The sequence below is a fragment of the Bos mutus genome, chromosome 22 (genome assembly GCF_027580195.1).
Source record: "Bos mutus isolate GX-2022 chromosome 22, NWIPB_WYAK_1.1, whole genome shotgun sequence".
NCBI lineage: Eukaryota > Metazoa > Chordata > Mammalia > Artiodactyla > Bovidae > Bos > Bos mutus.
This window is the reverse complement of record NC_091638.1, coordinates 6845371-6872161: the sequence shown is the minus strand read 5'-3', so window position 1 is coordinate 6872161 and position 26791 is coordinate 6845371. Positions and strand designations below refer to the sequence as shown.

The following is a 26791-nucleotide window of genomic DNA, read 5'->3' as shown; positions in this document are numbered from 1 at the left end:
CCGTGCGTTTATCTGTCTTTACAAAGTAAATAAGTCTGATGCACCCACATGGGAGCTTTCCTATAACAAGGCTAAGAGGCAGGCAGAAATCCTAGCCAAAATCTATTAGTTTAAATTTGGAGATGAAGTCTGTCTCAACCCTACAGAATGACTGGGGTTAACTGGCCAATCCCAACCAAATAACTAGCAAATTGATTACTAGCAAATAGGACTAAGCTGGAAAAAGTAGCTAATAATTATTTTTGAAAAATTAAAGTCATTACATAACAGTTTCACAGGCTACATTAAAATCATAGATGAATAAAAGAACTAAAAGAATAAAGAAAAGAATAAAACCTAGCACAGCCTAGCATACATATGCATTTTTTTTTTTATGGAAGGATACTTAGGAACTACCGACAATGATTTCCTTTGAGAAGAGGGAGTAGGTCTTAATTCTAATTTCATACCTTCTTGTACTGTTTGAATTTTCTTTAGTGCTTAGTTGCTTCAGTAGTGTCCAACTCTTTCATGACCCTGAAGACTATAACCCACCAAGCACCTCTGTCCATGGGATTCTCCAGGCAAGAATACTGGAGTGGGCTGCCATTTCCTTCTCCACCTCTCCCACTCCAGTATTCTTGCCTGGAGAATCCCATAGACAGAGGAGCCTGGCAGGCTACAGTCCATGGGGTCGCAAGAGTCGGACACGACTTAGTGCACTGTCTCACCCCAGAGATCCTGCCACATATACCACAAAAACCAAACATCCCCCAGTGACCTTGGCCCCACTGTTCCAATCACTTCCAGGTGGGAATTCAGGCACGTGTCCACAGAGGTCACAGACAACATACATACGGTTCTGTTATGTCCCATATATTACCCTTTCATGTCCCAAGGAAGATATTTTTTCTTAGAGATTTTCATTTAGTGTATCTTTAAAAAATCTTGTGTTAAACTTGCCTCCATCTTTTTCTTGGGTAAGGACAATCCAGAAATGGCCCTTTTGTGTCTGTGATGTTGCCATTCACAGCTTTCTTGATAGGCCTAGTACAATCTTGAGAACAGGGCTGCTGTATGCTGAGTGTCAGACGGTAGCTCTGAGCTCTGCCTGTCTTAGGGAGTTAGGCTGTGCATTTTTTATTGGTGTACCATGTATGATTTGTCCCTAATACCTTTGAAGTTTTTCTGAGAAATGAAATAATGCAACATGAACTTATTAAATTACATTTTAAGCCTTAAAAAAAAAAAAAAAAAAAAAGAATACTGGAGAGGGTTGCCGTGCCCTCCTCCAGGGGACGTGCCTGGCCCAGGGCTGGAATCCATGTCTCCTGAGTCTCTGCGGGTAATTTACCACTAGTACCACCTGGGAAGCCCCTGAATTTTCTTAGCTGTGCTTATTGCTTTTATAAAGATCAACCTGGGTAGTGTTATTATGGGTCATTTTGTTTCCTTCCTTTTACCATTTGTGACACCTCTGCTCTCCAAAGTTATTATTTCTCACACACACACACCCCCCTCCAAGTGCCCAGATATATGGGATTGTCAATGGAATGTTATGCAGCTATAAAGATACATGCTGATTGAAGTAAATGAAGCAATTATCAAAAGAGTATATTAACAACTACAACCATAGTTCAGCACAAGTAGAAAAAAATAACGAAAATTAAATGAAACTTGAAATGGTTTTCCTAAATCAGAGAAAGACAAAAATCATATGATATCACTTATATGTGGAATCTAAAAAAAGAATACAAACAAACTTATTTACAAAACAGAAACAGAGTCACAGATATAGAAAACAAAGCAATGGTGTGGGGAGGGGGGGATAAGTTAGATGACTGAGTTGGGCCTAGACACACCGTTACACATATAATAGGTAATTGACAAGAACCTATCATATAGCATAAGGAATGCTATTAAATACTCTGTAATGACTTGTATGGGAAAAGAATCTAAAGAAGAGATGGAGATAAATAAGTGATTTACTCTGCTGAACAGCAGAAATTAACACAACATTGTAAATCAATTATACGCAAATGAGAATTAATAATCAACATGCTGTGCTAAGTTAAGTTGCCTCAGTCGTGTCCGATTCTTTGTGACCCCCATGGACTGTAGCCTGCCAGGCTGCTCTGTCCATGGAATTCTCCAGGCAAGAATTCTGGAGTGGGTTGCCATGCCCTCCTCCAGGGGATCTTCCCAACCCAAGGATTCAACCCATTACACTGCCTGCATTGGCAGGTAGGTTCTTTACTAGTGTCACCTAGGAAACCCCTAAAATAATTAAGTTTTAAGAAACGGCTTTCTTTTGATTATCTCTATGTCCCATGGTAATCAGGTAATGTCTGTATAATTACAAATAAAAGAGAAAAAAAATTTTAAATGTCCTAACTTACATGCATGCATAAAAACATTTTCCCATCCATCTCATCTTACTCAAGAGAGCCTGATCTCTCCCAGAGTTTCCTTTCACGAAGCTGCCAAGGAGAAATAATTCCCATCACTGGTGCATTTGGTAAGTGTGGAAGTAAGTCCTGGAGTGGTAGATAAACTTAAATACACCCTGCAAAGCATTCTATGAGCCCTATAACATGGTATGTGGGCACTTAGGAATTCTGAAGCCCTTTTTTAAAGAAATAGACACGTTCACAACACTGATGTGTAAGAACAGAAAGGGCTTTCTGTTTCAGGAAGCAGGAGACCCAAGTTCATGTCTGGGTTCTGTATTAGCTGTGTGATCTTGGGACAGGGAGCTTACTCTCTGAGCCTCGGCTTATTCCTTTGGAAAGCAGGGATCACTGCCATCAATTTCTAGATGTCTGAGGCATCCAGTGAGGCTCCAGATACTGGCATTTATGAGCAAAGAAAAGCTAGGTTTCTCTTGGACTGCACCAAACCAGTCAATCGTAAAGGAAATCAACCCTGAATATTCATTGGAAGGACTGATGCTGAAGCTCCAAAACTTTGGCCACCTGATCCAAAGAGCCGATTCACTGGAAAAGCTCCCGATGCTGGGAAAGACTGAAGGCAACAGGAGAAAGGGGCAGCACAGGAGGACATGGTTAGATAGCATCACTGAGTCAACGGACATGACTTTGAGCAGACGCTGGGAAATACTGCAGGATAGAGGAGCCTGGTGTGCTGCAGTCCAAGGAGTCGCAAAGTTGGACATGACTTGCTTTCCCTGACCGCCACACCCTTCATGCAAGGAGGCAGCTGTCTGTAAGCCAAGAAGAGAGCCCTCACCATAAAAGAAAAGTGTTGGCTCAACCCTGATCTTGGACTTTCTAGCCTTCAGAACTGTAAGAAATAAATTCCAGTTGTTTAAATAAAAAAAAAAAAAAAGAAAAGCTGGGTTTCTCAGGCCTAGGGAGCTCCACCATGGACATAACCTTCTGCTTCCTGGGACAAGCAAGCACCCGTGCACGTCTGGGAATAACCTCGACGCTGCACTGCTGGGTCGTGGGGAGCCACGTGGTCTCCTTGGCTTTACTTTCAGTCCAGAGTCTGTAAAAACGCTTCACGCCCACAGAACGGCCTCCTAAGATAAAATTTCCACCCCACTGAATGTCCACCCCAGGAATGTTAAGGGAGCAGGGAAGAGTTCACTACGGAAAATTCCAGAAATGGAATATGTGCCTGTTAAGACACACAATGTCATGTCCCTTTCCCCAGTGGCCCTCACCGATGGTGGTCTCGCAGAACTTGCCGGCGGCCACCTCGTTGGCAATGTTAGCTCCCATCAGCACGCTGATGTCAATGCCCATCTTCTCTCGGATGATGTCAGAAATGAGCTTCAGCCCCTCAGGACCCTCGTCTATGCCCTGCAAGGACGTCAGTGGGTTAGAGGAAAAGAAACCCCCAAGGACAAGAGGCTGGAGACTGCTGCTTTATAAGTCATCTAGATTCAGACCGCCAATGGCATAGGCAACTGAAAAATCTCGTTTCTAAGAGTAAACAGACATGGTGTGCATGTACCATTTAAAGAGTAACAATAAAGTGAAAATGAACAACGTCACCATCCAGGTAAAGAAAAAGAACACGAGGGACACCACCGAAGTCCCCTGGGTCTATTCCCAAGTTCGTGCTTCTCCTCACTAGTGTTTCCTGGCCCCCGCCAGGGTGACCCCTATCCTCAACGCCATCTATGCCCCGTTCCCTTGTTTTTCTTTTTCATTTTGTCACATGAAACCATCCCTAAACAGTATGTTATAGCATTATGCCTGTTTTTGAAAGGCTATAAATGAAACTGTGCCCCTCACCTGTGATGTGCTGCTTTGTGCTATATTATTATTTGGGAGATTCACCCATGTGGCCGCATGAATATTCTAGTTCACTCCTGTGTAGTTTCCCATCATTCATTTGTCCATCCTATCGATGACTGACATTTGAAGTATACTTGCTTTCATAAACATTCACCTACAAACACAGTCTCTCAAGAGGGTTCTTAACCTTTTTTACAACACAGACCTGCCCCTGGCAGTCTGGTGAAGTTTATGGATTCATTCTCAGACTCCATATGTATAAAGCAAAATACAAGATTACCCAGCAAGGCAATTATTTTGAAATACAGTTATGAAATGTTAAAAAAAAAAACCCTACATTTGTGACAAAGTAATATATGTATTTTCTTATTGCAATTATAAAAAGGTGCCATAGCAGGTCGAACTACTATAATTCCCAAGTAGTTGGGAATAAGTGGTATCTTGAGATATCTGAAGCCATTGTAAAGTAACATGAAAATACCTATAATTTGTATCTACCACAGGGTCAAGGTCCTGCTAACATATTGTCACTGAAACTCTGGCTTGTGGCCTACATTCATAAGTGAAGGAGATGCTCATTTCAGTTAGAGGTTAAAATAAATAAAAATGTAATTCCATCCCCATATTTAGGTCCAAACCTCTTGAATTCTGTATGTGGACCTCTGGGGATGGTTTGTGGACTTCTGGTTAAAAAATGCCCTCTCCAGGGAATAAATCCAGGAGTGGGAAATTAAAGATGATTAACTTCCCAGCGAATGTAAACCACGTGAGATTTCCCAGGCAAGGGCGGAGCCCCGTGTGATAGACAGGAAGTTCTTTTCTTGCGGGAGCCCTCTCCAGATAGGAAGCAGCCCCTGGTAAACCTGAGTAAAGCAAGGCTCAGGAGGGGATGCATGGTTTTGATTCCCTTCCAGGCATCCTTAAAAAACAAACCCAAAGCAGCCATCCCCTCCCCTCAGCTCCTTTTCCCCAACAGATGAAAGAGGTGCAGAAGTTCCCAGGAGCCCGCGCGCGGCGAGGGGCCGCCTCACCTTGATGAGGGTGATGCCCAGAGCATCCTTCGGCACCCTCCCCGTGATCTCGTCGCAGATCCGGTGGATGAACTGGTGGGGGATGACAAACACCAGCAGGTCTGCGTCCTGCACAGCCTCGCCGAGGTTCGCGACGGCAACCTGCCAGGGCAAGGGTGACACGGTGACTTGCGGCCTGAAACACACCTGTCCAAGCCACACACGCGCTGCCGGGCATCAGCTGCTGCCACTGCGCACGGGAACAGTCGGGTCACTGTGGGGGTGTGCCACCTTCCCCACTCTGCAACCCAAGCTGGCAGTGCCCTCCCCTCTGTCCCAGCCCGGTTCCCCTTTCCTTAAAATGGGGCTGTAACCATCCTGCGCGGTGGTTCTCTATTGCTCCCCAACCCCCCACCCATTTCGGTCCTTCTCTGTTCCCGGGAGGCTGTGCTCTGGGCACTGTTTCCCGGGCACCCTCGCCCTCTGCCTTCCAGGTGGCCTCAGCCCAAGGCTGGCGCTGCCAGGAGCTCCAAGGTGGGAGGAGAGACAGGTCAGGGCGTGGACCTGCTCCTGGGGCCACCTGCCTGGCTCGCAGGGGTGCTGGCCTGGGCTCCCGTCCCGAGCCCCGCTTCCTGACCTGGTCTGCGTCAGCCCCCATTTCACACCTCTAAGCGCGGCTGGTGCACTGGGGCCGCACTGGTCTGTCCCCTTGCCCTTTCAGGGGTGGCCATGGCTTCCTCCCACTGCTAATCTCTGGCCACTTCCCCGAGCCCTCCCGGTTCCCTCAACTCTGCCTACACCTGTCAACACTAAGCGTTTCTACGTGAGTACTTTTGAGAGTACTGTTGTGAAGAATAAATGACACAGAACAGAGTCTGTCACTTGACAGGCACTGAATAAATGTCAGCTATTCTGATGATTATCCTTCAGAGAAGTACGATGATGGGTTTTAAAATTTCACATGGGCAGGACTTCCCTGGGAGTGCAATGGTTAAGACTCTGTGCTCCCAATGCAGGGGACGAGGGCATGGGTTCGATCTCTGGTGGGGAAAATCCCATATGCAGTGTGGCAAAGCCCAGCTCACCCCCACCAGAAAAAGAAAATTAACATGGGCAGAGAAACACAGAGGCCGAGGTGAGGGCACCGATCGTGGACACAGGGGCATATGATCTCTAGCAGAGACTGCCCCTTGTTGCCCAATGTCCGTTCTCCCCTTCTTCCTCAGCAAGAGAACCCCAGTTTGGGGTAAGGCTCATACCTGCCAGGAAAGAAAGCTACACTTCAAGCTTCCCTTGAAGCTAGGTGCCTTGTGTGATAAAGCTCTGACCAATGGTGTAAATGTGCTTGTGGTTTCTGAGAGATATCTTTGAATTCCTCTTTTGGCCAGAAAAATGCTGAAGAGATGGCTGGAGTTTGGGCAGCCATCTTGGACTAAGGAGGAAACCAATGCTGAGATAGTGGAACAGAGCCCCTGTCACCTTGATGAATCGTTAATTATGATGAACGTTCTTTACATAAGAGAAAAAAAGTGCAAGTGTTTACTTTGCTTAGGTTACTGCTATCTTAGGTTTTCTGTCATATGCATTTGAACCTAACTGTAACTGACATAGTTTCGATTAAACATTCCTGGTTCCCCAGATGAAGGAAACTGGATGTGGGTTCTTCTCTGAGGAAGTGCTATCTGCCACAGGAACATCATTTAGAATGGATAAGCCTCCTAGGAAATCTAGTGTGGGAGTTGTGATGGAGGTGCCAACTCCTCGATAAAATTTCTTCTCCCCTTTCTCCATAACTACAGAGCTGCAAGCTGGTCACTGGTCACCGAGCATGCAGAACTGCGTTTCCCAGCAGCCTTGCAGATACGCAAGGTCAAGGACCAAGTTTCCATCAGTGGAATGAGAGATGGAGCAGTGCGTACCACTCAAGATCCAGAGTCCTTCAAACAGGGGCTGCTCCCTCCACACTTTCCCTTCTCTGCTTTTGTGCTATTTGAAAACCCAAGTGGGACCAAGAATAATGGTGTAAAGCAAAGCTGCTGGACGGCTGTTATGTGAGAGGGAAAGAAATCTTTGTTCTTTAAATTACATTATTGTGTTTTTTTACAGCTTAGTCTCTTAACTAATGCATGTGCAAGAGTTACTACCTCACTCAAAGAATTCCCCAAGAAAATCTACCTGGCATTATTTCACTCATCCCTCCCTTTGGCTGGTATGGAAGACCTGTAATTTACCACCTGGCCTCCATTCTCTTTCTGGCAAAAATGCCTCTAAATTTCATTTCAAAAGCTACTGCTTCACTGCTTTAAATATGCAGTTTGGGTGGAAATGCCCGCCCCACCCCCTCCATGAATGGTCTTTTAAGTTATTCAGGTCAACGGACAAATAAAACGATGGGAACCAATGTTTGCTGGGGTTTCTGAGAAACAGTTGCTTCTTTACTCTTCTGCACCAGCTTCTGTGTCTTTCCTTGATCAGTATGGAATGATGGTGCAAGGTCTGGAATAGTTGCAGCCATTTTACAAATGTGAGGGGCAGAACCTAGACCCGCCAAGGGGTTCCAGTGTGAATGAAGGCAGAGTAGAGAAACAGGAAAAAAAAACAGGGCCTTGTTGATATTACTTAATCCACTGTTTTAGGCTGCACCTGAAACCGGCCCTACCTGAATTTTTAGTCACATGACCCAAAACATCAGCTTAAGCTGACTTGAATGGCAACGCAGAGAGTCGTCCCCATAGAATGACTAAGCTCATAACACGAAGCTTAGCATTTCTCTCTCTTTATTCACACACCCAAGGTGGAGGGAAACCTGCCTTCCTCTTCAGAGGGGCTTCTCCAGTTTGGTAGTCTAGGCTAGGTAGTAAGGATTTCCTTGGCATCTGGATATTTCGCCTCCTCCAAAAAAAGCAGTTTCTTATTCTAAGCCATCAGCCTTGATGCTGAACCACAACTGCTGTCTGCCTCTCGTTGACAAGGCTCATTATGCTCTTACACATTTGCCTGTGGTCCCAGTCTCCACCCGCTAGCCTTCATTAGAACTCGGACCCCCACCCCTTCCCCCGACCAGGGTTACTGGCCTCACTTAAGCAGGGACTTCGGTTCTTGACCCCCTTCTCACACAGAGCCTAGCAGCCTGAATTTTAATGAAAACATTTCTGCTCCAGACCTATTGTTTCTCCACTTCCCCATCCACCTCCCTGCCCCGCCAGCCCCCGGAAAACACACACCCTTTCTCTCTTCAGGGCATTTCCTGACCTAGTAAGATGTAAAAGACACCAAAACCAGAGAAAAGATGGAAAAGATGAACATTTGGGTCCCGTGTCAGCAACTGATCGGCTATGGGACCTGCACAGATGACTCCTGTTCACTAAGCACAGTCGCCCTGGCTACAGAACAGGATCACAATCACTATTCTGGGACTTTGCGGTGGTACAATGGTTAAGAATCCGCTTCCAGTGGGTCTGATCCCTGGTCAAGGAACTGAGATCCCACATGCTGTAGAGCAACTAAAGATCCTGCATGTCTAAACTAAGACCCAACACTGCCAAGTAAATACTTTAAAAAAAAAAAAAATCACCTTTCCTGGGGTGAGACGGGGAGGGAGGTGGGAGGTAGGCACAAGAGGGACGGTTTATATGTACACCTATGGCTGATTCATGTTGCTGTATGGTAGAAACTGTAAAGCAATTATCTTCAATTAAAAATAAAGTTAATTATAAAAAAGAAACCATCACAATATTGTAATTATCCTCCAATTAAATATTTTTAAAAATCACCTTTCCTACCAGCTACTTCACAGAGCACTTTCAAAATAATATAGATAATAGCACTCTGCAGTGATATGAAATAAGTGAGAGACATTACTCATCAGAAAAATCCACTGGCCTCCTACCAATTCTTAACCTTTAAGGCATCAGCCCACGCTATGTCCTCTGTGACGAAACAGTCCCATGGAAGCTGCCAGCTGGCCCGGGATTTCTTCCCATCTTTTCTGATTCCTTTTTCAACAAATCAAAGAAGACTGCAGCTGGCTGGGTGTGTCGGGTCTCTGGGACAATATGCCTGGGGACTCCCTCAGCACATAGAGACATCCTTCCATTGTCCTGTCCGAGCGCTAAGGGTTTAACCCACAGAAGCAACATGTGACCCGAGCTGCGTTTGTACAGTGCACACGGCCGTCATTCCTGCTACAGAGAATCAAAATAAGCTCTCCTCAACAAACACAATAAATTGAATATCCTCTTTCAGAATGACAGCTTTAGCTAAGCCTCTATCCTATCTTTTACTCTGAGCCAAATCAGGACACTGCTTTGGAAATGCTGACCTATTTCACGGGCCTCCTGCCAAAATCTTCCTGAGGCTGTCCACCACTAAAGGTTCCCGAAATGCTTTGAGAAAGACTATTCAGAGCAAACGGGCTTGTCTGGCATTGGCCAGGAGGACAGGAAACCCAATTAGAATGAAGGCATCACAGCTGGTCCATCTGATGCCCAGTCTTTCAGGAATCCAGGGCTCTTGGTTCACGTTAATAAAAATGTTTAAAAACTAATACTAAATAAAATAAAGTCATTTAAAACAGAGCCAATAACGGGTTCCCTAGTCTGGGGGTTAAGAATTTGCCTGCCAATGCAAGGGACGTGAGTTTGATTCTGGGTCCGGGAAGATCTACAGGTCACAGAGCAACTAAGCCTGTGCACCACAACTTCTGAGTCCACACTGTAGAGCCCCAGAGCCCCAATTACTGAAGCCCACATGCCTAGAGTCTAGAGCCTGTGCTCTGCAAGAGAAGCCCCTGCTCTCAGCAACTAGAGAAAGTCCGTGTGCAGCAACAAAGACCCAGCATGACCAAACATAAAAGTAAATATATAAACCTTTAAAACAGAGCCAATAAAGTCTATGGGCCAAGCCTGAAGGTTCTTCTTTTTCCCCCTGGGTTAGCTATCACTGTGCAGCCCGTGGGCTTCTTGACCCAGTTCCACCACCAGTTAAGTAATTGGGCACCTCAGGCAACCCGCCTACATTGTTGAGGGGATGAGCATTTAAACACAACAGCATGAGTACCGCAGATAGCAAAGTAGAGCTGCCACACAGCAGAGGCTCAAAAATACTGTGGTTTACTCCTGTTCTCCTAAGCTCAGCCTAGGCCAAGATAAAGTGAAGTTCACATCCTTGGCTCCAGAATGATGGCGCACCATCCTTGGCATCAGAAAAATGATCCTCAAGTACAGGCAACTTGAAATGAGGATTCTTTTTTGTTGTTGTTTGTTTAAAGATTTTTGATGTGGACCATTTTCCCACTATTGTTTTTGTTACAATATTGTTTCTGTTTTATAGTTTGGATTTTTGGCTGTGAGTCATGTGGGATCTTATCTCCCCAAGCAGGGGTCAAACTTGGACCCTGCGCAATGGAAGGTGGAGTCTTAGCCACTGGACCGCCAGGGAAGCCCCTCTGCAGATTCTTATATAAACATACCACTTTAGTAAGTGAGGTTGCCTCCAGAAGAAGAAAATAAAAAGCTGCTTATTATGTAGATCAGCAGGGCCCAAGGTGTGGTTCCTGAAACCTCAGCATCCCCACCACCCAGCGCCCGGAAACTTGTTAAAAATGCAAATACCTGGACCTCCCCTGAGACCCAGTGACTCAGAAACTATAGAGGTGGATCCAGTGATCCCCGGTAAACTCTCCAAGTAGTTCTGAGGAACACTTCAGTTTGAGAAACACCAATGAAGATGAATCCTCTAAGGAAAATAAAAAAGCTAAACCCAGGGAGGAAAGAGTTGATGCTGTTGCTCCTACTAAACTGATATTCTAATCTTCAGAAGCCTTAAAGCTAAAATTAATAGGCAAAATCACAACCGTATTACCCAAAAGTCAATGGTCATTTTTTAAAAAATTACCTTGGCTGAACCTTCTATCCCACGGGACACCACCTAAACCACTGAAACGAAACTCCCCAGTCTGGTTGGTTGTCCCGATCCACTTGCACTGTCCCTGGCACTCAATCAGACCACACATCATACCTGGCACTATTCCAGGAGCTGAAGACGTATCAGTGAATGCAGGCCTATGCGAGGAACAAACCCAGCAAGTTAGTAACAGAGAAAAGTATCTCAGTTGGATTTCAAAGCTTAAAATGTTTATGCTTCAAAGGATAGCATCAAGAAAGTGAAAACTCACAAGATGAGAATATACTTCTATACTATATACTTGAAAATGGATTTGTATCTAATAAATACTCCTTGCAACTCAATAATAAAAAGACAACTCAACTTTTCAAAATGGGACTTTTTAAAAAAAACACTTCCCCAAGGAAGATGTAAAAACGTCCAATAAGCACGTGAAAAGATGACTAATATCGTAAGCCATTAGGCAAATGAAAATCAAAACCACAATGAGATGCCACCTCAACCTAACCCTAACCCCAAAAGTTAGTTAGCTAAGGGGCTTCCCTGGTGGTCTAGTAACTAAGACTCTGCACTCTCAATGCAGGTGGCTCAGAGTTCAGTCCTTAGTCAGGAAACTAGATCCCACATGCCACAGCTAAAGATCCCACATGCTTCAGTTGAGACCCTGCAAAGCCAAATAAATAAAGTCTTAAAAAAATGTTAGATAATAACAAGAGTTGGTGAGGATGTGGAGAAATTGGAACCCTCATACAACATACTGGTGCAACCACTTTGAAAAAGTCTGGCAAGAGTTCCTCAAAAAAGTTAAACAGTTTCTATATGACCCAGCAACTATACTCCTAGGTGTTAAGTTCAAAAGAACCAAAAACATGTTCACAAAAACAACAGCCAAAAAGTGGAAACAACCCAAATGTCCACCAACCAGCAAGTAAATAGGCAAAACACGGCACATCCGTAAGACGGAACGCTGGTCAGCCATAAAAAGAGTGATTCGGGACACAACATGGATAACCCCGGAAACATTATGCTATGTGAAAGAAGGCAGGCACAGAAGGTGAGGTATTTATGGTGACATTTACATGAAAAGTCAGAACCGGCAAATGGCGAGACAGCAAGTAGGTTAGTGGTTGTTTAGGGCTGGGGAGAGGAGGAAGTAGGAGGTGACTGCTAAAGGATGTGAGGTTTCTCTTTAAGGTGATGAAGTAGTCTAAAATCAATTGCAGTGCTGGTTGCCCGATTCTGTGAACATACATAGAAAGCACTGAATTGGAACATTCGTGTAGAGCGTTTTGTGTGAACATGTTTTCCCTTCTTCTGAGTATAAACCTAGAGGACAGTCACTGGGTCATATGATAGCTTTAACCTCTTAAATTGTACACTTTAAGGGGCAAACTGTGTGCCTGAGAATCACATCTCAGTAAAGCTGTTTTTGAAAAAGAACCGGCAAGGTTTAGAAGACAGAAGAGTAGAGCCGTGACAACTACAGCTCACAGAAGATGCAGCAATGACCAATCCCGGTGCCGCACTGAGGCTGGTGAAAGCTGAGCCGAGGCAGAAGAGCTCTATACACAGGCCCTGGAGAGACGGCTCGAGCAAAGGACCAACGCTGCTCATCCTGCAGGACAGGAAGCAAGAAACGCTCCTCCATGCAACTCTCGGGAAATCACAAACCCAGTCGGCCCCAGCTTTTAGTGAGAAGTTGATGACCTGGTGAGGTCACTGCTACAGAAGGTTCCCCTGTGGAGGGGTCACGCGGTGAGCATGTGATGACCTGGAGAAGGGTCAGGTGGGCAGCAGTCTGGAGCCCCCAGCAAGGAAGATCCCCAGTCTCAATCAGCGCAAGTGTCAGACGTTATAAATAACACTGCCATCTGGATGATATGCAGCAAGTCTCTCCTGCTTGAATCCACAAGATAGAAGTGAGTAAAGCCGGCTTTTAGCTCTGGATGGACATTCATCGAGTCAATTAATCTTATGTCTGACTTTTTATCTGAAATAAGAGTAACAACCATTGGTCTTGTCTAACACTAGTTTATGTTTTAAATGGCAGAATGAGGTATTTGAAGAACTCTGAAAAAAAAAAAACCCGTTTTAAAAAAACCAATAGAAACAAAGCCATAGTTTTGTAATAGATTCTCAACACTCAACAATTTATGTGGATCATCTCATTCACTCCTTACCAGGAGGAGCAGGGCTGCCCAGACTCATTCAGAGTCAGCCCTCAATTTCATCACTGCTCAACTTTTAAAATCACTTACTATGAGACATTTTGTGTGTGTGCATGCATGCTCTGTCGTGTCCAACTCTTTGGGACCCTACAGACTGTGTAGCCCACCAGGCTCCTCTGTCCATGGGATTCCCCAGGCAAGAATACTAGAGTGGGCTGCCACACCTTCCTCCAGGGAATCTTCCCCACCCAGGGATCGCGAACCCGAGTCTCCCACATCAATCACCTGCGTTGGCAGGTGGATTCGTTACCACTGTGCCCCCTGGGAATCCCACATTATAAGAGATTTCATACATACAAATGCTAGAATCTAGAAAGCCTAAACAAGAGACAAAGAAGCAAATGCCAGTGTACCTTTGGCCAGCTTAAGAAATACAACTTTTCAGTACCCTGTGTCCTGCACCAAGGGCCAGCAAGGGTGTGGAAGGATGTGAGTTCTCAGACCCTGCTGGGGGCATGGAGATGGATACAGGGAGGAAGCAGGCAGGGCACAGCCTTAAAAGAAGGACAAAGCTATTAGGATACAACATAAACTGGTTAGGACTGACTAACACCGACCAGGTCCAAGATGACAGGAGATTCCACTTCTGGTAGACCTTAGCCTCATTATGCACTCATTATAACACATTAGCATATGCTAAATAACACGCCCACAGACACCCCATGGTCGTGATGACAGTCCTGACGTGCTCAGTTGTGCAGGCATGTCTGATCCTTAATGACCCCACAGACTGTGGCACGCTGCCAGACTTCTCTGTTCACAGGATTCTCCAGGCAAGAATACTGGAGTGGGTTTCCGTTTCCCCCGCCAGGGGGTCTTCCTGACACACGGATGGAACCTGCATCTCCTGTAACTCCTGCATTGGCAGGGAGATTTTTTACCACCTGACAGTCCTGAGGCTGCCCATAAAAGGCCCCAAAGTGGGCAGTGCCCCAATTCCTGGGAATTCCAGCCCCATCTCTCCCAAAGTGCTAGAATAATCCTTCTACTCATTAGCCTATGAAATTACCCAGCCCATAAAAACTAACCACCCCCGTACTTCGGGGCCATTTGCCTTCTGAGAAGGTCCAGATGGCCCACACTCAGCATGTGGAGTGGGTGTCTCTCTAAATACATCTCCTTCTTACCTATCCCTTTATCTTTCACTGAGTTCTTTCTGTACCAAGACATAAAGAATCTGAACTTCAGTAAGTCCTGAGAGCAGGTATATGATCTTAATGAAAGGACAGAGGACTCAATCCCAATCTGGGTTTTGGCTGGGTTCAAGTCCTCATCTGAGTTGTATGGTTTCACACCCACGCTGGAAACCAAACTGGTGTGACCTGGAAGATTACAGGCTGCATTCCCTGAGACCTTGTGATACGCACCTCAGACGTGAATAAGGCCGTTCCCGGGAGCACTGTCTGCAACAGCAAAGCAAATGACCAGAGACCATACAAACATCCAGTCCGTGGACCAGATACACTCACTGTCATGAGGCTACAACCTTCTAGGAGCAGAGAGTTCCTCCCTCGTCCACACGGGCTAGGCTTTGGGGGATGTGGTTTTTGGCTCCCTCTCCACCTGCTGCCCCTCTGTTCTCCATGCAGACATGAACATCTAGCAGATTCATCTCCCTCTGTGTTTGCTGAGCACCTTGCTGGGAATCATGGGAGAGCGAAACCCCAGCAGGTCAGGTGCACACACCTGGGGCAGGTGGGGTACAGAGGGTGCAGAAGGAGCTGGCTCAGAGCGCAGTGGAAGAACCTGCGAAGGAAGCGTGTGGTCTACAGAAGGGAAGGAGCGGTGGATCCCGACACGGATGAGAAGGGACACTTGGAGGACCAGTCTGCCCCAAGCAAGGTTAGACACGACCTCAGAGGTCTTCCAGGGCCGTGGGAACAGTGGCCCCTTTACTCTCACCATCAGATAGTTGGGCAACTTCACAGCTCAGCTCGGAACCCTTGCAAACTGCCCTCTCCCCACCCACAGCACCAGGAGTAACCCCAGGGAAATGCTCCTCGCGCAGTGACACAGAGAAATCATTAAGTCATCATTGTCTAGAAGCCATGACTCAGCAGGCGCAGGGCTGCCAGCCGACAGCCCTGTGACCTGTGGCAAGTTCATTAACCTCTCTGAGGTCCGGTTTCTTCCCCTGTAAAATCAGAAGCATCATCATAATAAGGAAACTAATAGCACCATCCTAAGAGGGTCACTGGGAATATTCAGTGAGACTATAAGGAGACAGCATAGGAGGTCCCCCTCAAAGGAAAACCAGGCATGGCTTTCTTGACAGAAGAGACTGGCCCAAGCCATTCTGGGACCTAAGCCTGGCTTGCCTTGAACAATGATAAAGGATCTTAAGGGAACAAAAAGACAAACTTATCAGAGGAGAGAATAACAATAGCAAAGATACCAAATCAGTTGCAATGACTCCCAGTTAGAATAGCCTAAAGCTCTATCTTGGGGACTTCCCTGGTGGCTCAGACGGTAAAGCGTCTGTCTACAATGCGGGATACCTGGGTTCAATCCCTGGGTTGGGAAGATCCCCTGGAGAAGGAAATGGCAATCCACTCCAGGACTACTGCCTGGAAAATCCCATGGACAGAGCAGCCTGGTAGGCTACAGTCCATGGGGTCGTAAAGAGACAGGACTGAGCGACTTCACTTTCACTTTCTTTCAAAACTCTATCTTAAGTGTTTTGAAGGATTTAAACCCATCTTGGGCACTCCACCTCCAGATCAACTAGACCCTAAGGAATGACCAAGTTGACCTTTTCTGACCTTCATGATTTCATTCCACTGAAGCTTGGACTCACTCTGTCTAACACCCAAGCCCCTGTGTGAATATGCATGTTCTCTTAGATTGTAACGTCCACAGTTTTGCTGTTGGGGAGGCTCTGCTTTGGGAAAGACCCCTGAGGTTCTCCTTACTTGATGCAAATAACAAATCCTTCCTTCTCCCTTGACACCTACCAAGAAGTGATCTCAGTTTTCAGGTAACCAATATGATAAATGTGAACTACTTCCCAGAGCACTTGATGCCAAGAACTCTATAGCCAAAGCCAATCAGCAATCTTCAGTGAGAAGGACTGCATCTCCAAACTTGCCGGCATTCATCAGCCTACAAATCTATTGGCATTCATCAGCCTACAAATCTATCTCCCCTGCCAGGAGTCAGCCAGCCATGTGGGCTGGTTTTCATTTTCTTTCTTTCTTTTTTGGGTCTGCAGCTTATGGCATCCAGGATCCTAGTTCCCCAACCAGGGATCGAACCCGTGCCCCCTGCAGCGCAAGTGCTGAGTCCTAACCACTGGATCACCAAGGAAGTCCCTGGGCTGGTTTTCTAACAGACTCTTCCAAAAAGCCACCCAGAGGTGAATCTGGAACAGAAGTTCATGAATTCTAGGCTCCTGGAGGTCCAGTAGTTAAGAATTCCCTTTGCAATGCAGGGGACACTGGCTCGATCCCTGGCCCAGGAAGATCCCACGTGCCACATGGCAGCTAAGCCCGTCCACCACAGCTACTGAAACCTGAGCACCTAGAGCCTGTGCTCCACAACAAGAAAAGCTACTGCAACAAGAAGCCCACACACCGCAACGAAGACCCAGAGCAGCCAAAAAAAAAAAAAGTTCACGAACCCCACTCATACCAGTAGCCAGGTCACCATTTTCATTCTCATCTCATTTCTTCCTTCCTCCACAAGTCACTGAAATGAGGCCAGGCAATAACTCCTCCAATTCTCTTCAGTGATTTAGGTCTTAACCTTGATTTTAATTAAAGACCAGTCCATTAGCTGGCCTAGGGATGGACCAAAGTCCATCAACTTAGAAAGGGAATGTGAAATAAAACCCATGTTTTATGGCAAGATAAGAAAAATTTAAACAAAAAAAATATTTTTTTCTCTGTCCTTTGGTCTTTCTCCCCCCTCTACTGGGGACTTCCCAGGTGGCTCAGTGGTAAACAATCTGCCTGCCAATCTGGAGACATGGGTTTGATCCCTGGGTTGGAAAGATCTGCTAGAGAAGGAAATGGCAACCCACTCCAGCACCCTTGCCTGGGAAATCCCATGGACAGAGGAGCCTGGCGGGCTACAGCCATGCGGCTGCCAAGAGTCAGATTCGACTGAGTGACTAAACAACTCCCCTCTATTGGGCATTGAGTATCTGCATTATACATGGACCATACCTTCCCCGAAGGTGGAAATACCTGCTCAACCATATAGTAACACTCTCCCAGCATCAAGGAAGCAATTCCTTAAAGATAACATTCTTTCTAGATCTTAGAGGGGATCACGGCGACCCACCACTGAAACCAAAGAGGACTCTGTGGGGCTTCTGGACACCAAAATCTCTTTTTTGTCCCCTCTTTCTTGTAGGGAAAACTCCAGCCTCCATGATCTTCCCTGAGTTCCAAGGGCAGATTGCTCATCAAGGGAGAAGCAGCCAAGAAAACACCTGAGGCAAGATGAAAGGGACTAAAGCAGCTCAGCAAGATTAGGAGATGATCACCTGAGAAAAGCTACGACAACCTAGACAGCATATTAAAAAGCAGAGACATTACTTTACTAATAAAGGTCCATCTAATCAAAGCTATGGCTTTTCCAGTAGTCATGTATGGATGTGAGAGTTAGACCATAAGGAAGGCTGAGCACCGAAGAACTGATGCTTTTGAACTGTGGTATTGGAGAAGACTCTTGAGAGTCCCTTGGACTGCAAGGAGATCCAACCAGTCCATCCTGAAGGAGATCAGGCCTGGGTGTTCACTGGAAGGACTGATGCTGAAGCTGAAACTCCAATAATTTGGCCACCTGATGCGAAGAACTGACTCATTGAAAAAGACCCTGATGCTGGGAAAGATTGAGGGCAGGAGGAGAAAGGGGTGACAGAGGATGAGATGGTTGGATGGCATCACCGAATTGATGGACACGACTCTGAGCAAGCTCCAGGAGCTGGTGATGGACAGGGAAGCCTGGTGTGCTGCGGTGGACAAGACTGAGTGACTGTACTGACCTGAGACCCAGCACACACCCTCACCTGGTCAGCAACCCCACTCTGGCAGTATTGCTATGAAACTCCTCAGCAAGTTCACCCAGATTGGGAATCAGTTTTCCAGGACAGGAACCCACTGTATCCCCCTTTGCCTGAGAAAGCAGTAAAGCTATTCTTTTCTACTTCACCCAAAACTCTGTCTCTGAGATTTGGTTCAACACCGCTGTATAGAGAAGCCAAGCTTCCGGCATCACTGCTTTGTATCTACAGGTCTGGATTGGCACAACTGTCATTATCACATCATTTAATATATAGCTCCCTCAAAAACTTATATAACACTGCCTTGACTTCCAACAGAAGAGTTCCTGGTGCTAAGATGCTGTTCCTGGCTTAAAATCCTTCATTTAGCTCAAATAAAATTTCCATTTCTTCCTTTTTGTTGTTGTTCAGTTGCTCAGTTCTGTCCGACTCCTGCGATCACATGGACTGCAGCACGTCAGGCTTCCCTGTCCTTCACTATCTCCTGGAGTTTGCACAAACTCAGTGTCCATTGAGTCGGTGATGCCATCCAACCATCTCACCCTCTGTCATCCCCTTCTCCTCCTGCCTTCAGTCTTTCCCAGCATCAGGGTCTTTTCCAATGAGTCAGCTCTTCCCATCAGGTGGCCACAGTAATGGAGCTTCAGCTTCAGCATCAGTTCTTCCAGTGAATACTCAGGGTTGATTTCCTTTAGGATGGACTGGTTTGATCTCCTTGCAATCCAAAGGACTCTCAAGAGTCTTCTCCAGCACCACAATTCAGAAGCATCAATTCTTCAGCACCTAGTCTTCTTTATGGTCCAACTCTCACATCCATACATGACTACTAGAAAAACCACAGCTTTGACTATATGGACCTTTGTTGGCAAAGTGATGTCTCTACTTTTTAAATGTGCTTTCTAAGTTTGTCATAGTTTTTCCTCCAAGGAGCAAGTGTCAGGTATCAACATGAAAAGCAAAATTCTTAGTTCCAGCTTTGATGTGATCAGCACCCTGAATGCCAAGAAGGTAGACTGTGATGGGCTGCAATGTGTCCATCCCGGCCCAAGATTCACATGTGGAAGTTCTAACTCTAGTCCCCCAGAATGTGACTGTATCTGGAGGCAGGGTCTTTATAAAGGGAATTACGTTAAAATGAGGTCACGGGGTGAGCCCAAACCCAATGTGACTGGTGTCTATACAGAGGTGATTAGGAGACATGGAGACACAGGAAGGAGAGGCCAGGAGAGGCCTCTGAAGAAGCCAACCCGGCCAACACCTTGCTCATGGGCTTTTTAGCAGAGAACATTTTGCCACCTTAAAACATGCCTCTTTGGCATGCTAGGGGAAACAAACTGAGTGAAACGACACACCCTGGCCAGGCACAGGCCATAATTTGTATGAGTTGTTTCCGACAGGAGGTCCTGGGAAGGAACAGGGACTAACAAGCCACCACCAACTGGAAGAGTTCAGGAAAGGTCAAAAGGAGACACCACGTGTCCAACCACCTCCCAGAATCCTTCTCGTTGGCATCTATCTTGGCTGATTAATGCGTGTGCCACCAGGAAGGACCCTTGAGTCAGAGTGACTGGCTAAAGACATCCCAGAAACTAATGCCATCACCATAAAACCTGAGACTGCAGAGCCACGTGGCAGAGCAATTCTCCTGGGTTCCTTTATCCTACTGTTCTCTGACAGGCATGCCTTCCCAGCAAAGTCTCTTGCTTTGCCAGTTTGTGTGTCTCCTGGGACAATTCATTTCTGAGTGTTAGACAAGAGCCCCCTTTCAGGCCCTGGAAGTTGTCCCCCTTCCTGCAGTGGGCATATTATTATTTATAAATTTACTTTATTTATGTATTTATTGGCTGCAGCCCACAGCTTGTGGGATCTTAGGTTTCCCAACCAAGGACCCTGCATCGGAAGTGTGGAGTTTTACCACTGGACTACCAAGGAAGTTCACCGTATTAATTATTTTAAGGTGCGGGGAAAGGTCTAGGGAAGGAGGAAAAGGGGTTGAGATGGCTGAATGGCATCACTGCCTCAATGAAAACCAAATAGGAGTTGCCCTTATGTAAAAACATTTACATTTATAAGGGAAATCTCCATTTGTAAGGGGGGGTCTCCCTACAAGGGGAGAGGAAGGCCAGACCTCTAGAACTCTCAAAACTGGGAAGGTAAAGATTAAATCTGCATAACAACCTCTCCTTTGTTTCCTGTGCTTTCCTGCTCACCTCCCAAAACTGACTCTCCCCACCCTCCTTTTTCTTGCTTTTTGGCCATGCCCTGAGGCATGTGGGATGATCTTAGTTCACTGATGAGGGATCAAAGCCAAGTCCCCTGCATTGGAACCTCAGAGTCTTAACCACTGGACCACTGGGCAAGTTCCCCCCATCCCCTTTTTTTCTTTAGCTGAGGATTATCTAAGGTAAGGACTTCTATCTTTTGGGTTACAAAGTTTTCCTGGGTTTCCCCTATGCATTTTTTTTTTTAATTGCTCAGAGGTATCCAACTCTTTGCGACCCCATGGAGTGGAGCCTACCAGGCTCCTCTATCCAAGGAATTCTCCAGGCAAGAATCCAGGAGTGGACTGCCATTCCCTTCTCCAGGAGATCTTCCTGACCGTGGGATCAAACCCATTTCTCCTGCACTGGAGGTAGATTCTTTACTATATGTTATTCAGACTTGTGTCAACTTAATTGCTTAGGCCAGACAGTAGAACCTAGAAGGGGAGAGAAAAATTACTTCCTCCAGAAAACCTGAAGTCTCTTGAATTATGAGAAAATTCATTTCTATTGTTTAAGACACCCAGTCTATTTTACTTTGTCATGGCAGCCCTAGCAAGGACCAAAGCAAGGCCCACATTCACAATAAAGAAAGTGAAGTTGCTCAGTTGTGTCCGACTCTTTGCGACCCCATAGACTGTAGCTCGCCAGGCTCCTTCATCCATGAGATTTTCCAGGCAAGAGTGTTAGGGGAAGCACACTGATTGAAACTGCCCACCCTGGCCAGGCACCATAGTAACCATTTGCATGAGTTGTTTTATGACAGGAGATCCTGATAAGGAATACGGAACTAATAAGCCACCACCAACCGGAAAAGTTCGGGAAAGGTTAAAAGGAGACACCGCGTGTCCGTCCACTTCCCAGAATCCCTCTCACTAGCATCCATCTTGGCTGAGCCATGCGTGCGCCACCAGGAAAGACTCTGAATTAGAATTATTGGCCAAAGACCACCCGGGACCACTAATCCCATCACCATAAAACCCGAGACTGCGAGCCACGCGGGAGAGCAGTTCTCCTGGGTTCCCTTACCCTACTGCTCTCCACCCGGTGCCCTTTCCCAATAAAATCTCTTGCTTTGTCAGCATATGTGTCTCCTCAGACAATTCATTTCGGAGTGTTAGACAAGAGCCCAGTTTCGGACCTTAGAAGGGGTCCCTCTTCCTGCAACAAGAGTACTGGAATGGGTTGATGTTTCCTTCTCCAGAGGATCTTCCCGACCCAGGGATCAAACCCAGGTCTCCCACATTATAGGCAGACACTTTACCATCTGAGCCACCAAGGAGGAAAACCAAAACAGATCAAGCAATGAACTTGGTGGTGGAAAGGAACATGAGACTGGGGAAGCAGTTTTCCCACCCCCCCAAGCCCTAGGTGCTAACTCAGTCAAGCCTAACTTTCAGAATGAACCAAATGAACTGGGTTGGCCAAAAGGTTCATTCTGGTTTTTCCATAAGATGTAGTGGGAAAATCTGAGTGAATTTTTTTGTCAACTTTTTACTTTTTACCCAATACTTTTTACCCCCAAATCTTACCACATTTTCTGGCAGCTTGTGTCCAGGGAGATATTTCACATTTTCGTGGTCATTATTTATGATGTCTGTCAGTTTTCTCCCATTAACTGTTTCTTCAAAGACCCACATCTTGACCGTGGAGGCAAACTTCTGAAGTTTCTTGACATTATTACCAATTATTTTTGCAACAGCTGAACCCCTGCAAAAGAAACGATGGAAAAGAAAATGATTAAAAAATAGTAAAATTTTTTTTAAAAGAAAGAGAATGATAAATTCCCTTGAGCAGAAGAGAAAAAGCACCAGATTATAATTCAGAAGACTTGAGTTCTTATTCAAGCACTGAGCTTAGAACTCAAGATATGATATTGCCTCAGCTGAAACTTGGTTGTTTTCACTTGGAAATACCACCCTGTGGTCAGGAAAGCCTCAGAATTTGGTACAAGGTCAAGAAGTACCTCCCTTTGAGACCAGAAGGCATCAATCTTTCTTGGAAGAGACTATCACAGGTGGAAGAGAAATCCACCTGAAAGATGGCATAAAAATAACACTTCAGGGCTTCCCTGGTGGCTCAGTGATTAAGAATCCAGGTGGCAATGCAGGGGACCCAGGTTTAATCCCTGCTCCAGGAAGATCTCACATGCAGCGAGGCAACAAGGCCTGTGCAACTCACAGGCTCTAGAGCAACTACTGAAGCCCATGTGTCTTACAGCCTGGGCTTTGCAATAAGAAGCCCGACCACCGCAACTAGAGAGTAGCCCCCTGCTCACCTCAGCTAGGGAAAGCAACAGAGACCCAGTGTGGCCAAAAATAAAATTAAGAAATCTTGAAAACAAAAAAGCAAAAAAAAAAAAGCAAAAACAGTTCAAGGGTTCCCAAAGTCTCCAAGGCTATTAGGCTATATTTCAAATTCATCAAAAGAAGATTCATATGCAGTTACTGTAGAATAAGCAGTGTTCTGGTGAACTCCACCAGGGCCCAAGTGGAGTCATAAAGGAAAGACAAGATCCAAGTGGATTCAAGAAAAGAGCAGAGCAAGGGCTCCAGGTCTGGTCTCCCCAGCAGCCACCCAGTAGCCTCTAAAAGCTCCCTTTTTTCTGCATTGGAGAAGGCAATGGCACCCCACTCCAGTACTCTTGCCTGGAGAATCCCATGGACAGAGGAGCCTGGTAGGCTGCAGTCCACAGGGTCATGAAGAGTCAGATATGACTTATCGACTTCACTTTCACTTTTTACTTTCATGCATTGGAGAAGGAAATGGCAACCCACTCCAGTGTTCTCACCTGGAGAATCCGAGGGACGGGGGAGCCTGGTGGGCTGCCGTCCATTGGGTCGCACAGAGTCGACATGACTGAAATGACTTAGCAGCAGCATTCACTAAACATATCCTGGGAATGGATCAGTCACCCACAGCTTTCCCCCGAGGGAAGAGAAGATGCCAGTTCATGCTACTTGATGCCAGTCCTCTGCACAAGAACCATGGGTGTGCAGCTGGTCCCCACGGCAGAGATGTTGCTGGTCAGCTCGGTACCTGTGCCTATTTCAGGGATGTGCTGGGCGCAGCAATTTGGGCCAGGGGTGGTACCTAATCCTGTCTAAGCCAATCAGTTTCCTTTTCAGGATTTTGAACGGAAAAACAGTTTGTTTCTTAGACAACCTTCCTGGTGTGAGGAGTAAAGGAAAGACAGGCCCAGAGCACCTGGAGAATTCACATGTCAGGGCATTCATTATTTTTTCTAATGATTATTCTTAAGACAGTTTGGAAAATGAGTAAGGGGTAATGACAGAAAGGGGGCGGGACCAAACAGATACAGAAGAGATGGAGAGGGTTATCCTTGCGTTTATCTTTGGCTGCACAATAGACGATGTGCAACTGTGGCTCTCCCTGTGAAATCCTTCTTCTATGCCAGCAGGACAGTTTATTAGCTAAATATCCGTTAATCCAATTCTCCTCTGACACTTTATAGAAGAAAAGGCCAAGAATCTCCCCACCATCACTACCACCTTTATCCTAATGTTTATCCTGACAATTCACACAAGGTCAAAGAGACCAAGTGTGATTCTGATGAACTCAGCAAACCTAGAGGGGTGGGGATCTCTAAGACACTAGGAACCCAAGTCTAGTAGAGCCAGTGAGAAAATAAACTAGAGCCACAAGCGCCCTCCCCATGGTCCAGTCTCCCTGGAATATACCTGCTTCTCCCTTCACAGTCGCCTCCTGGAGAAGTTAAGCATTTGCAACCAGGGACAAACTACTGTAGTATCTGCTGAAAAGTTAGTTAAGAAAACTTAAATCAATTGGAACTATTAGAAACTAAGCCCACCAGACAGACCCTGTTCTATGGTGCTCAAAGGGGCTTAGGACACAAAACAATGAGAACTCCAGGTATACTGTTCACTCCTGTAAGCCTCGTTCTACCTGCTCCTTAGTTTCATCAACGCCTTCATTCAGTCTTTCATTCATGCACTGATCTCGGTTGCAAAAAAGGTCTTGAATACCTATTGTGTATAACACATTTGGCTGGAAGCTGGCATTACAAAGCAGTGCTCTCAGAAGCTTGCCAACCACTTTGGGACTTCACTGGGATCCAGTGGCTAAGACGCCACATTCCCAACACAGGGAGCCCAGGTTCAATCCCTAGTCAGGGAACTAGATTCCCACATACCACAACTAAGATTTGATATAGCCAAATTATATAAATGAATATTTAAAGAAAAAAAAAAAGCACCCCACATGAGGCAGGAGGTAGAGGGCCTCCCAAAGTAAAGCAATTGGAGATTCATTCCCTTTGGACCAAAACTCCAAGGTGAGAACAGCAGGACAATTAAAGGAGGAAGTTGGACCCTGCCCAGATGACATATTTCTCATTCTCGAAGTCAGGAGCTCTCTCTGACCACACATGTGCAGAGAGGCTCCTTGGAGGCTACAGGGGAGGGATGCCAAGGGATGTTCCCTACTCATACGCCTTTTTGGTACAATCCATCTAGGCTTAAAGATGTACGCGCACACATCTGAGGATCCTGAGATATATCAAATATGGGCTGTGAATGCAAACCAAAATGATCAGCCAGAGGAAAACCATTAAGAAATGCCCCATAAAAGTAATTCAAACTGCCAGGAGAGTGTGACTCAGGGACTCTCCCTCTGAGTCTGCCTGTGTGTATCCATACACACTGTACTCTTTTCCTCTTAATAAATACTTGCTTCACTACTTCCTGTCTTTGTGGAAGTTCTTTTCTGCAGAGCTGAAGGGCCAGGGCTCCTGTCACTGACCACTGGTCTAGTGGCTAGGATCTGGTTGACCTCGATCTGGACTCAGTCTCCAGCTGGGAACCCAGGCCCTGCCCCAAGCCCTTGCAGGTGGAGGCCACCCGAGATCACACCCACTTAAGAGAGAACAAAGTAAAAGGAATTCATAGTCCTGTGTATGATAAGAGGTGAAGGGGAATGAGGGACACATGATTAGAAGGGTCAATTGCAAAGGACTTTCAACACAAAGGACTCAGATGCAACCCAGTTCATCCACGAAGTCTCGCACACCCAGCATTCAGCTGAGAGAAATGATGGACAGACCTGGCGGTGGGGGTGGGGGCCGCGGGGAGGGTGGTCCAGAGAAAAGACATGGGAACAGTCCCTACGTCTGCAGAGAAGTAAAGGGGCTTCACACCCTAGGGACAGGAAGAACAGGCAAAGCAGAGCTTCCAGCCAACACTGAGCCAGCCGCAGGCACGTGAGGAGTGGGGCCAAGCCAAGAACTAACCAGCTGATCCAGAGATGCATAAGCAACAACACGTGCATGTTATTTTCAGCACTGCTTTGGGGGAGAGTGGGCTATTTTGCAGCAGGAGCAAAGGGATGCATCAGATACGCAGCTAGAGGTAACTCCAGGTGATTCTGGGCCAAGCTGTTGGCTCTGTCACTCCTGGACGGGGTGGGAGATGCAAGTGGGGAAGAAATTAAGAAATTCAATTCACTGAAGAATCTAGGGAGATGAACAAAAACAGTAATACATAAGGCCTAGTCTTGTTCTATCTAATAACAAGCTTTTTTTAGGTGGTTGGGGGGAGGGGTAAGCAGACATTAGAAATGAAAACGCTTTATCTCTTTCAGTATAATCTCCATTTGAACCAAGTATTTTCTTTGCTGTCCACCATTTCTGTGTTGTTTATAAAACCTCAAAAGTATATAATTCACCTCAGCATAATAAAGGCGATAAATTCTGTATGACAAGAATATATATTTACCACCAAAACGGGGGGTAGGGGTCTGGAGGAAACTTTGGAGGTGATGGATGTTTATCATCTTGATTGTAGTGACCATGTCACAGGTATATGTGTATCTCCAAACCCATCAAATATTTATGTCTCACCCAGTTTTCTGAGTCTCAAGTATACCTGAATAAAGCTGGGGCTTTTAAAGTATAATCCATACCCAAAAACTCTTCTGTGGCTCTGAAACGGTACTAAATATGTTTGGGAGTGGGGAGATGAATGGGGAAATTGGGATTGACGTACATACATTACTATATATAAAATAGATAACTAATGAGTACCTACTGTTAGCACAGGGAAGTCTACTCAGTGTTCTGTGGTGACTTGAAAAGGAAGAAAATCCAAAAAAAGAG

At 46.0% G+C, this 26791-nt stretch overlaps 1 protein-coding gene across 1 annotated transcript in view; it reads right to left on the bottom strand.

Annotated features, from left to right (window-relative positions):
* Window positions 1–26791, bottom strand: part of GPD1L (glycerol-3-phosphate dehydrogenase 1 like) — a 63844-nt gene that overhangs the window by 24992 nt on the left and 12061 nt on the right. The window contains exons 2-4 of the mRNA XM_070359157.1: window positions 22191–22368; window positions 5279–5419; window positions 3668–3806 (exon numbers count right to left, since the gene is read on the bottom strand). Coding sequence (XP_070215258.1) covers window positions 3668–3806; window positions 5279–5419; window positions 22191–22368 — 458 coding nt within the window. The remainder of the gene's footprint in view (window positions 1–3667; window positions 3807–5278; window positions 5420–22190; window positions 22369–26791) is intronic.